Here is a 12,928-nt window from a genome sequence, read left to right as displayed (position 1 = left end):
TTTAATGACTGATTACACCTCTATATACAGTAGATAACACATGATCCACCATTCACAATAGGTGATATCACAGCTCACCTCCTCCCCCTCCTGTACAATGAATGATAACACCTCTATATACAGTAGATACACAGGATCCACCATTCACAATAGGTGATGTCACAGCTCACCTCCTCATCCTGTATAATGACTGATAACACCTCTATATACAGTAGATAACATAGGATCCACCATTCACAATATATGATGTCACAGCTCACCTCCTCCTCCTGCACAATGACTGATAGCACCTCTATATACAGTAGATAACACAGGATTCACCATTCACAATAGGTGATGTCACAGCTCACCTCCTCCTTCTCCTGTACAATTACTGATAAAACCTCTACATACAGTAGATAACACAGGATCCACCATTCACAATAGGCGATGTCACAGCTCACCTCCTCTTCCTCCTGTATAATGACTGATATGTCCTCTATATACAGTAGATAACACATGATCCACCATTCACAATAGGTGATGTCACAGCTCACCTCCTCCTCCTCTATATTGACTGATAACACCTCTATATACAGTGGATAACACAGGATCCACTATTCACAATAGATGATACCACAGCTCACCTCCTCCTCCTCTTGTACAATGACTGATAACACCTCTATATACAGTAGATAACACAGGATCCACCATTCACAATAGGTGATGTCACAGCTCACCACCTCCTCCTGTACAATGACTGATAAGTCCTCTATATACTGTAGATAACACAGGATCCACCATTCACAATGGGTGATGTCACAGCTCACCTCCTCCACTTCCATTCATAATGACCTTTGCCCATATAATATTGCATACTCAAAAAATTCTCCTATACTAATAAATGTTGTCTAAGTGAGTCTATTGCTGCTAATGTCCATGTGCAGGTTTTTTTTAATAAATGTTGATATGAAAAAATACATAAAAAAATGTATAAAATTTAATGTAAGAAAAAACAACTTAAACAATAGGTCATTATTTCATTTTCTGACAACAAATTTCCTCTAAGGAGAAAAAAAAAGTTCTTCTTACCAAAAAATTAGTAAATAAGGGCAATAATTCTGATGTAAAATTGGTCCTGAAATAAGATCTCAACCTGCAACACAATAAGAAGAAAGACAGTGTGAGGAAGAATGAGGAAGATGATGCAGAGCATTGTCCGGCTTCTACCAGGGAGCACACGTTTCCTCCCAGTCTGATAAAAGGATCCACCTCTTCTATTTCACTGTAAGGGGGAAGACTGGGGTGTAAGTGACGCGCCGCTGGGCCTGTGTCGCGCTGCGTTGCGCACGCGGGAGCTTACCCGGAGCCGGATCTCTTGAGGGTTGTAGTCTCGTGGCGGTGATCCGGTCCGTGCCCAGGGAGTCAGACTAAGTGGCGCTGTATTAGCGGTAGATGTTGGACGACTACGCCACCCATTGAGTACAGCTAAGGAGCTGCTGCTGCAGGGCAGACCGCTGAGGCCGGTGGTAGGATTGTGCAGCGTGATAGTATAACCCCCAACGGGAGGGGTATGGCCTCAGGGCAGCCGACGTGGATGATGGGGGTAGCAGGAACCACTCGGAGACGGTGCGGTGTAGTTCAGGGTCTTTACTGGTGACAACGATAGACCCTCCCGGAGTACTGGCTAGCGATTGGGGCCTGGTCAGTCCTTGAGCAGATGGGATCTCCCCTGGCCAGGTGGAGTTGTAGGCCTCCCAAACTAACGATACTCTTCTGGCTACCTTGCTAGAGGCGGGTATAAGTAGCCCACGTCCCTGAGTGTACCGTGTGGTGCTCACCCGTATGGCCGGTGACTCGGGGCCTTCTAGTAGCTTCCGCTCCACGACGGCGGTGCTGGTCCCACGCGTGTGACCGTGCCTTCGGGTTTCTGGGCCAGAGGACCTGCAATCCCCTGCCGGTCGGTTTCTGCTGCTGGATAGGAGTTAGTCCCCACAGCCTCGGACTCCGGGTCCGGTGATAACTTCTCAGTCAGGGCGAGCTCTGCAGCTGCCAGCCCCTGACTCCTGGTAGCACTGCTTCCACAGAGCTCCTGTTGTTTCTTCCTATGCTGCTTCTCTTCTCTACTTCTTCTCTACTCACTAACCCTGCCTCAGCCCTAGGTTTATATAGGGGAAGTTCTTCCCCTCGCAGGACTGGGCAGGAGGTGTGGCATGCATAGGATTCCTGACCAAGAGACCTCCCACCTGCTCTCAGACATAACATTGCTGTTACTGTGGAAACCAGACCCCTGGGGTGCCACATTCCCCCCTAGTGAAATTTAGTACTCCGGGACTAAACATATTTTTAGAAAAACATAACAAGGTATAAACAATAATAATACAATAAGAAAAACACATAAAGATGGTCACGGCGTGTCCGCAACCGGGTGCAGTTTTTGAAGAAAAGCAAGGTGTCCATTTCACCAAAACAGGGAGACGTAACCAGGTAGGGGTCTGTCCTGCCCCGAGTCCTTAACAGTCTTTAGTCCATTCCTAGGTTACGCTCCAACCATGTACAAAGGATTCCCGGTAAATCCACCAAGGACTCCTATAAATAACTAGAAACACATAATTATACACAAGCAACAAGAAAAACAGGTAACCACAAATAAAACAATTTATACATTTCAAATCCTCCAACGTGCGGGTAACTGGCCTCTAGTGGCCCTAGTGGACCTACGGAGCTGACTGTCTAGCCCTGAACTACAGGGTGTAGGAGCTGTCAAGGGTAAACTGAGCAGCTGTCTACCGGCTCTTTGGCTCACTAGGGGTACGGCAGGCTCACTATAAGCAGAGGGTTGATCCTCCTGTTCTGCTTGTGTGGAGTCTTCTGCCTCCTGGACCGGCTGTTCTTCCAGCTCTACCTGTTGCTCCGTAGGTGCTTGGGATGCTGGTTGGAGGAAGGTGAGTACGGGTACCACAACTGCGCCACTGACTTGAGTCCAAGACCGAGGGAAGTCTCCGAGCACAGTACTAACCATGTCTTCCCTTTCCTCTACGGGTCGAGGGTCTTCTTGTTCCTCTTCAGGGTTCCGTAGCTGTTCGGGACACTTCTTCAGGTGATCCCGGGATACAATGGTTGTGGTTTCCCCTCCGTCTTTACTGATGGTACAGACTTTCGGGTTCTCGTGGCTTGAGGGCAGTACGGTGTACGGGTCCTTCTCCCACTGGTCGTCCAACTTGTGGAGCCGTCTTTTCCTCTTCAAGACCTGCTCTCCGGGTACCAGGGGAACAGCGGGAGCATACTGGTTGTAAGTTTTCTCTTGTCTTTCCCTAGCCTGACAGAGACTTCGCTCCACGCTCTCCTGTACTTTCCGGTACTGCTGCTGCCTCTCTGTGTCCCAGTCTGCTTCTGGTGAAGTGTCCTCGGGTGTCAGGACTCCCATTTCCAGGTCAACAGGTAACTTACCAGGTCTCGCCCTCATTAGGTAAGCCGGGGTACAGTTGGTGGAACCTACCGGGATGTGGTTGTATAGGTCCACCAGATCGGGCAGCTTCTCAGGCCACAGACTGCGTTCTTCCAGGGGCAACGTTTTCAGGAGATCCATTACCACCTGGTTCATTTTCTCACAAAGTCCATTAGTTTGCGGATGATAGGGTGTCGTCCTTATCTTCCGGCAGCCATACAGATTGCAGAATTCCTGGAAGACCTCCGCTTCAAAGGCAGGTCCCTGGTCCGTCAGCACTTGGTCCGGGTACCCGTGTGGACGGCAGAAGTGCTGCTGGAAGGCTCTAGCTGCTGTTTGAGCCGTTAAGTCCTTAACGGGGACGACAACCAAGAACCGGGAGTAATGATCCACAATGGTTAACGCGTAGACGTAGCCACTTCTGCTTGGGGTCAGTTTTACATGATCCAAGGCTACCAGTTCCAACGGCTGCCGGGTGACGATGGACTGCAGGGGAGTCTTCTGGCTGGCACGGTCCTTCCTTCTTAGGTTGCACGGGCCACAGTCTCTGCACCACCTCTCGATGGTTCCCCTCATGCCTACCCAGTGGAACCGCCCACGCAGCAGGAACTCCAGCTTCTTCCATCCGAAGTGTCCAGCCCCGTCGTGGTATGCTTCCATCACCATGGCTGCGTCTCTCCGTGGCACCACTACTTGCCAGATTAGTTCATGCGTCCGGGAGTTAACCATTCTGCGGCACAACTTCCCCTTGTAAAGGAACAGTCGACTCTTCTCAGCCCACAGTTGTTTGGCTTCCTCCGGAGCGTCTGGGTAAAGGCGAGCCTCTGGCCGAGTCAGCATCTCCTTCACCAGCCGGACGGCAGGGTCACTGTCTTGCGTTTCCTCCCAGTTGTAGTGAGGCAAGGGGTTAAACGTAGCGGCTTGCTTACTCCTTACCCGATGGGAATACTGGATAGTCCCATGACGGTGGAACGCGGGGAGTTCGACTTCTTCCAGTCCCTCTGGATCTTCTCCTACGTCCGGTAGGTTTGGCATCCTGGACAGGGCGTCCGCGTTGGTATTGGAGCGTCCTGCCCGGTATTTGATTGTGAACTCGTAGTTGGACAGACGGGCCATCCATCTCTGCTCTAGGGCACCGAGTCTTGCCGTGTCCAGGTGTGTCAACGGGTTGTTATCCGTGTACACGGTGAACCGGGAAGAAGCGAGGTAGTGCTTAAAGCGTTCGGTGACTGCCCACACCACTGCCAGGAACTCTAGCTTAAATGAGCTGTAATTCTCAGGGTTTCTTTCGGTGGGTCGCAGTTTTCGGCTGGCGTAAGCGATTACTCGTTCTTTCCCCTGCTGGATCTGGGACAGCACGGCTCCTAGCCCGATGTTACTTGCGTCGGTGTAGAGGATAAAGGGCTGGCTGTAATCAGGGTACGCCAGGATTTCATCCCCCGTGAGGGCCATCTTCAGCTGGCGGAAGGACTCTTCTTCTAACTTCTCCCATCTGAAGGGTGGCTTCTGGTTCTTGGCCTTCCGGGACTGGCCTATCAGGAGGTCCTGCATAGGAGCTGCCTTTTTGGTGAAACCGGGGATGAATCTGCGGTAATAGCCTACCAACCCGAGGAACTGCCGCACTTCCTTTACACTGGAGGGACTTGGCCATTCCTTAATTGCGGTGATCTTATCAGGGTCGGGAGCCACTCCATCAGCGCTCACCACGTGTCCCAGGTACTGCGCCTTTGGTTTCAGGAGGTGACACTTGGAGGGTTTCACCTTTAGGCCGTAGCTTGCCAGAGCTTCGAACACTTCCGCCAGGTGTTTCAGGTGGTCCTCATACGTCTTGGAATATACGATGACATCGTCCAGGTACAACAGGACCGTCTCGAAGTTTCTGTGGCCCAGACAGCACTCCATTAATCGTTGGAAGGTTCCTGGTGCATTGCAGAGTCCGAACGGCATGCAGGTAAACTCGCTAAGTCCCATCGGGGTGGTGAATGCGGTCTTCTCCCGGTCCGCCTCTGCTACAGGAACCTGCCAGTACCCACTAGTGAGATCCAAGGTAGAGAAGAAGTTAGCAGATCTTAAAGCAGCCAAAGACTCCTCTATCCTTGGTAAGGGGTACGCATCCTTGTGTGTGATACGGTTGATTTTCCGGTAATCTACACACATCCTCATGGTGTTGTCTTTCTTTTTGACTAAGACTAGTGGAGCTGCCCAGGGACTACAGCTATCCCTGATCACCCCAGCCTCCTTCATGTCTCTAAGCATCCCCTTGGCATGTTGGTAGTGTGTAGGGGGTACGGGTCGATACCTCTCTTTTATGGGAGGATGGTCTCCCGAGGGGATGTGGTGTTCTACCCCCTTGACTCGCCCGAAGTCTAACGGGTGTTTACTAAACACTCTCTCGTACTCTTGAACCACCCGATAGACTCCCTGTTTCTGGTGTGAGGGAGTGGAGTCAGTACCCAAATGTAGTTGCTGACACCAGTCCTCCATTGTTTTCTGAGAGCCGTTACCTTCCTCCGGGGAAGATGGAGGCAAGGGTTCTACGGACTGTATGGAATCTTGATTGATGGTATACAATTTGGCTAGCGTGGCATACCGGGGCAGGTACACTTCCCTCTTCCCGATATTTATTATGGCGTACATTAACCACCCCCCGTGCTGTCAAAATGGTGGGCCTACTGTCTGAGTAAACTGGTTCTACCATTGCCTGGTAATCTCTACCTCTCAGACCAATAGCTGCCCGGCACCAAATCATCATTTCACTTTTCGGGGGCATGGCAATAGGGAAAGGGTCACACATTCGCACGCTACCAATCTCACCACCGGAGAGTTCTAGCTGTTGCCGTCGCATCAGTGCCCGGATCTCTTTCTGGAGCACTCGCTGCTGGCCGGAGCTGGCGTTCTTGGCAACCTGCTGTAAAAGGAAAATCACCTCTGCAAGACAATTTTCAATTACATTGGTTCCTAGAGTTATCTTTGGGTGACTCTCGTGTTTGTCAATGTCTACAATGATCAGTCCCTGTGCTGCCAGTTCGACTCTACCGATTTTAATGGTCACCTCTTTAAATCCAATCTGTGGCACGGGCTGACCATTGCTGGCGATGATACTCAAGTCGTCGTCAGGGTAGCGGGTGATATCCGAGTCATTCCAGTACTGCTTGAAGAGCACGTACGGGATGGTGGTGACCTGTGACCCGGTGTCCAGTAGGGCACTCATAGGAATGCCATCCAGTACCACGGGTAAGACTGGACGTCCTCCCACATATTTGTCGCGCCAGTTCGATGGGCCTGGTGATCTTTTTCCTGGGGGTTGGCCCTCTACCCCAGGTTGTGCCAGTTTAAAGGACAGTACCTTGCCATATGTCCGGGTTGATTGCAGCGGCGGCAGATGGGTCGTCCGTCCTCGTTGTATCGGTCGCTGGGTCTTCCTCTGGCCGGTGGGGTCCTCCTTGGTCGACGCCACGGGATGTCCTCCGGTCCGGATGCCAGCTGGATCTTCCCTGGAGTGGAAACCTGTAAAGACTGCACAGTTCGGGTTAGCGCAGCAACGCTTTTAGCTAGCTCTTGGACCTGATGGTGCAGGTCTGGAGCCGGGTCATTGTTCAAAGCCTGCGCATCAGCTCCCACAGGCCCTGCCGACAAGGGCGCCGCCTCCTGGTGGTAAGTGGTAGTGGGGCGTCTGGGGGTCACAACGCCACCTGGTGCCGGTTCTCGAAGCACCCGGATGGCTCTGTCCTTGAACTGTGCAAATCCCAGATGAGGGTCCTGTAAGGCCATTGCCCGCAACTGGGTTCGGTGGGCATTGCAATATAAACTCTCTATAAATTGTTCAGTCAACAGCCTGTCCTCGTCTCCCACGCCGTCAGGGTCGGTCTGCTTAATGGCTCTCAGGGCCTCTTGTAGGTTCAGGGCATAGTCCCTTATACTCTCATGTGCCCGCTGTTTGCACCCGTAGAATCTAAGCTTGATCTCGGCTGAGGTGCGGGTATCAAAGGTGTCCCTCAGCCGGGTTAGTATCCCTGCGACAGTCCTCCCCCCAGGTGGCCAGGACTTTACCTCCCTTTGGGCTGCCCCGGTTAATTGGGCCACCAGGATGCTCACTTTTTGCTCCTCTGTGAGGGGGTACACCTGGAAGAGGCTATCCAGCTTTTCTCTAAAGTCATGCAGGGTATGTGACTCCCCTGAGTACTGGGGTAGCCAGGCTGCCCCCGGGATATAGGGCATGGTGAAAGGCATGACCGCAACAGCGGTGGCGCTGGCGGGGGTTGAAGCGGTGAAGCTCTCCTCCGTATCCGGCATCCTTCTCCCCCCTAGTGGACCGTGGCCTACCTTGCGATGATCCTCTTCCGTAGGCCGCGGCTCCGCAGTGGATCGTCAGGGTTGAGGACCTTCCGTCGCGCTCCTGTGACGTCGGCGTCTGCTGGGCTCCTTCCAGGACCTTACGCAACGTCCGGACGTGAGGCGGGGCTTCAGTTCTCGCGCGCTTTCGGAGTCCACGCCCCTCTTCTTCCCGCGCGGCGTCCTCAAGATGGCGTCCAATGGCGGGAAAACTCCACGTATGGCGGGAAGAAGGCTGAAGATGGTGCCGGATGGCGGGAAAACTCCACCGATGGCGGGAAGGAAGCGGAAGATGGCGCCGGATGGCGGGAATCTTCACCACAGGTAAGTTTGAACAGTCTTTTTCAGGCACGCAGTACCCGGTGGTTGCGGGCACGAAATCCTGCCGACTACACCAAAAGTTGACGCGCCCCTGGGCCTGTGTCGCGCTGCATTGCGCACGCGGGAGCTTACCCGGAGCCGGATCTCTTGAGGGTTGTAGTCTCGTGGCGGTGATCCGGTCCGTGCCCAGGGAGTCAGACTAAGTGGCGCTGTATTAGCGGTAGATGTTGGACGACTACGCCACCCGTTGAGTACAGCTAAGGAGCTGCTGCTGCAGGGCAGACCGCTGAGGCCGGTGGTAGGATTGTGCAGCGTGATAGTATAACCCCCAACGGGAGGGGTATGGCCTCAGGTCAGCCGACGTGGATGATGGGGGTAGCAGGAACCACTCGGAGACGGTGCGGTGTAGTTCAGGGTCTTTACTGGTGACAACGATAGACCCTCCCGGAGTACTGGCTAGCGATTGGGGCCTGGTCAGTCCTTGAGCAGATGGGATCTCCCCTGGCCAGGCGGAGTTGTAGGCCTCCCAAACTAACGATACTCTTCTGGCTACCTTGCTAGAGGCGGGTATAAGTAGCCCACGTCCCTGAGTGTACAGTGTGGTGCTCACCCGTATGGCCGGTGACTCGGGGCCTTCTAGTAGCTTCCGCTCCACGACGGCGGTGCTGGTCCCACGCGTGTGACCGTGCCTTCGGGTTTCTGGGCCAGAGGACCTGCAATCCCCTGCCGGTCGGTTTCTGCTGCTGGATAGGAGTTAGTCCCCACAGCCTCGGACTCCGGGTCCGGTGATAACTTCTCAGTCAGGGCGAGCTCTGCAGCTGCCAGCCCCTGACTCCTTGTAGCACTGCTCCCACAGAGCTCCTGTTGTTTCTTCCTATGCTGCTTCTCTTCTCTACTTCTTCTCTACTCACTAACCCTGCCTCAGCCCTAGGTTTATATAGGGGAAGTTCTTCCCCTCCCAGGACTGGGCAGGAGGTGTGGCATGCATAGGATTCCTGACCAAGAGACTAGAGATGAGCGGTGTTCGACTAGAACTGTTCGCCAATCTCAAATTCGAGCTGTTTTGGGCGGTGTTCGAGTTGTTTGACGAACCCGAACGATTTGCAAAAAATTCGGCTGTTCGAGGTTATGTTCGATAACTGTTCGTGCACCAAAAGCGTGTCCTCCATGTCTGGTGCTATTTAGAGCACCAATCATGCAGGGATTGTCTGCCACTCACTGTAATGCCACAGCCATGGTGGTTGTGGCATTACAGTGATTGCCCAAATCGATGGGAACAGTGCTCACAGTGAAACATGAAAAGCCGGCAATTCAGCAGCGGCATACACCGGTACCCGACAATTTAGAACCGAAAGAATAGAGCATCACACATAGATTAGATAGATATAAACATGTCAGCCACATATATACGAAGTACAGTGAAAGTGCTGCTTACTGTACTTGTCATTTAGCGTAAAGGATTTATCAAAAAAAATAATAGTGTTTTCATGCACCGTCTCTTTAAAAAAGCCGGCCGGCAATTCAGCATCTGTACCCGACAATTTATAACAGACAGAATAGAGCTTCACACATAGATAGAAACATGTCAGTCACATATATATGAAGTACAGTGACAGTGTTGATTACTGTACTTGTCATTTAGTGTAAAGGATTTATCAAAAAAAATAATAGTGTTTTCATGCACCGTCTCTTTAAGAAAGCCGGCCGGCAATTCAGCATCTGTACCCGACAGTTTATAACAGACAGAATAGAGCTTCACACATAGATTAGATAGATAGAAACATGTCAGTCACATATATATGAAGTACAGTGATAGTGTTGGTTACTGTACTTGTCATTTAGTATTAAAATAAAGGATTTATTATTAAAAAAATTGGCGTGGGGTTCCCCTTAATTTTAGTCTCTAGCGGAGGTTAAGCAGACGGCTGGGGCAGATGTTTGAAGCCTGAGAAGGGGGTAATACCCACGGAGCTTCCCAGGCTACTAATATCAGCCCGCAGCTGAATACATAGCATTTACTAGCTATTAAAATGGGGGACCCCCCCCAAAAAATGACGTGGGGTCCCCCCTAATTTAATAGCTAGCAAAGGCTAGGCAGACAGCTGGGGGCTGATATTAATAGCCCAGGAAGGGAGCCATGAATATTGGCCCCCTCCCAGGCTAGAAACACCAGCCGTCAGCCGCCCCAGAAATGGCGCATTCATAGGATGCGCCAATTCTGGCACTTAGCCTCGCTCTTCCACGCTGCCCTGGTGCGGTGGCAGGGGGTAATAGGGCTGGGGTTGATGTCAGCTTATAATGCCAGCTGACATCAAGCCCAGGTTAGTAATGGAGAGGCGTCTATAAGACACCCCCATTACTAACCCCATAGTCAAAGTTAAAAAAAACACAAACACCCAGAATAAAGTCCTTTAATTGAAATAAAGACACAATTCTTTATTGTTCTAAATTAAACCATACTTACCGTCACGCCCATTCCAGCTGAAGCCAACGATCTCCTGTAATAAAAATAAAATAATAAAGCAACCTCATCCTTACCTTTCCATGGTTCCCACGACAGCTTCAGCTCTGCTACATCGAGATGACAGGCTGGACCGCAGCAGAACGCCGCCATCCAGCCTGTCATCCCGCAGACACTGAAAAGAGCAGGCTTGCTTGCGCTCCACATTGTCTCTCTGTGACGGCATAAAGATGAGCCGAGGTCATGTCCAATGAACTCGGCTCACCTCATGCACGTCACTTACAGCGTGGGAGAATTCTCACGCTGAAGCGCTGAGTGCAGGAGAATTTTCCCACGCTGTCAGTGAGGTGCATGAGGTGAGCTGAGTTCATTGGACATGAGCTCACCTCATGCACGTCACTGACAGCGTGGGAGAATTCTCCTGCACTCAGCACTTCAGCGTGAGAATTTTCCCACGCTGTCAGTGACGTGCATGAGGTGAGCTGAGTTCATTGGACATGACCTCGGCTCATCTGGATGCCGTCACAGCGAGACACTGAGGAGCGCAAGCATGCCTGCTCTTCTCAGTGTCTGCGGCATGACAGGCTGGATGGCAGCGTTCTGCTGCGGTCCAGCCTGTCATCTCGATGTAGCAGAGCTGAAGCTGTCGTGGGAACCATGGAAAGGTAAGGATGAGGTTGGTTTATTATTTTTCTTTTATTGCAGGAGATCGTTGGCTTCAGCTGGAATGGGCGTGATGGTAAGTATAGTTTAATTTAGAACAATAAAGAATTGTGTGTTTATTTCAATTAAAGGACTTTGTTCTGGGTGTTGTGTTTTTTTTAAATACTTTAATAGAAATTCATGGCGGTCATGTCTAATACTGGCGTGACCCCATGAATTTTGGGCTTGGGGCCAGCTGATAATACCAAGCTGGCCCTAACCCCTTTATTACCCAGTGAGCCACCGCACCAGGGCCCTGGATGAGTTGGGTACAGCGCCAGAAGATGGCGCCTCTATGAACGCGCCATTTTCCGGGGTGACTGCGGACTGCAATTTGCAGCGGGGGGGGGCCCAGAAAGCTTGGGCCTCCCTGCGCTGCAGATTCCAGCCCCCAGCTGCCTAGTTGTACCTGGCTGGACACAAAAATAGGGCGAAGCCCCACGTATTTTTTTTTTTTTTTAATTATTTCATGAAATTCATGAAATAATTAAGAAAAAAAGGCCTTCCCTATATTGTTGTGTCCGGCCAGGTACAAATAGTCAGCTGGTGGTTGGGGGCAGCCCGTTCCTGCCTGCTGTACCTGGCTGGACACAAATATAGGGCGAAGCCCCATGTCAATTTTTTTTAATTATTTCATGAAATTCATGAAATAATTAAGAAAAAAAGGCCTTCCCTATATTGTTGTGTCCGGCCAGGTACAAATAGGCAGCTGGTGGTTGGGGGCAGCCCATTCCTGCCTGCTGTACCTGGCTGGACACAAATATAGTGCGAAGCCCCACTTCAATTTTTTTAAATTATTTCAGTAAATTCATGAAATAATTTAAAAAAAATTGACGTTGGGCTTCGCACTATATTTGTGTCCAGTCAGGTGCAGCAGGCAGGAACGGGCTGCCCCCAACCACCATCTGCCTATTTGTACCTGGCCGGACACAACAATATAGGGAAGCCCTTTTTTTCTTAATTATTTCATGAAATAATTTAAAGAAAATTGACGTGGGGCTTCGCCCTGTTTTTGTGTCCAGCCAGGTACAACTAGGCAGCTGGGGGCTGGAATCCGCAGCGCAGGGAGGCCCAAGCTTTCTGGGCCACCCCCGCTGCAAATTGCAGTCCGCAGCCACCCCGGAAAATGGCGCGTTCATAGAAGCGCCATCTTCTGGCGCTGTACCCAACTCATCCAGGGCCCTGATGCGGTGGCTCACTGGGTAATAAAGGGGTTAGGGCCAGCTTGGCATTATCAGCTGGCCCTAAGCCCAAAATTCATGGGGTCATGCCAATATTAGACATGACCACCATGAATTTCTAGTAAAGTATTTAAAAAAAACACAACACCCAGAAAAAAGTCCTTTAATTGAAATAAACACACAATTCTTTATTGTTCTAAATTAAACCATACTTATCGTCACGCCCATTCCAGCTGAAGCCAACGATCTCCTGAAATAAAAGAAAAATAATAAAGCAACATCATCCTTACCTTTCCATGGTTCCCATGACAGCTTCAGCTCTGCTACATCGAGATGACAGGCTGGACCGCAGCAGAACGCTGCCATCCAGCCTGTCATCCCGCAGACACTGAGAAGCGCAGGCTTGCTTGCGCTCCACAGTGTCTCTCTGTGAGGGCATCCAGATGAGCCGAGTTAATGTCCAATGAACTCGGCTCACCTCATGCACGTCACTGACAGCGTGGG

The 12,928-nt window shown here is 51.2% G+C and overlaps 1 protein-coding gene across 3 annotated transcripts in view; it reads right to left on the bottom strand.

Moving 5' to 3' along the window:
- Positions 1-12,928, bottom strand: part of TTC12 (tetratricopeptide repeat domain 12) — a 195,327-nt gene that overhangs the window by 36,178 nt on the left and 146,221 nt on the right. For all 3 annotated transcript variants that reach the window (XM_073656991.1, XM_073656990.1, XM_073656992.1), the window contains one exon: positions 1,072-1,135. In XM_073656991.1, the coding sequence (XP_073513092.1) occupies positions 1,072-1,135 (64 nt within the window). The remainder of the gene's footprint in view (positions 1-1,071; positions 1,136-12,928) is intronic.

This window comes from Phyllobates terribilis, unplaced genomic scaffold (assembly GCF_046119375.1).
Source record: "Phyllobates terribilis strain yellow unplaced genomic scaffold, ASM4611937v1 Scaffold_12__6_contigs__length_324123572, whole genome shotgun sequence".
Lineage (NCBI taxonomy): Eukaryota > Metazoa > Chordata > Amphibia > Anura > Dendrobatidae > Phyllobates > Phyllobates terribilis.
The sequence above is the reverse complement of the archived record's forward strand: the minus strand, read 5'-3'. Positions and strand labels throughout refer to the sequence as shown.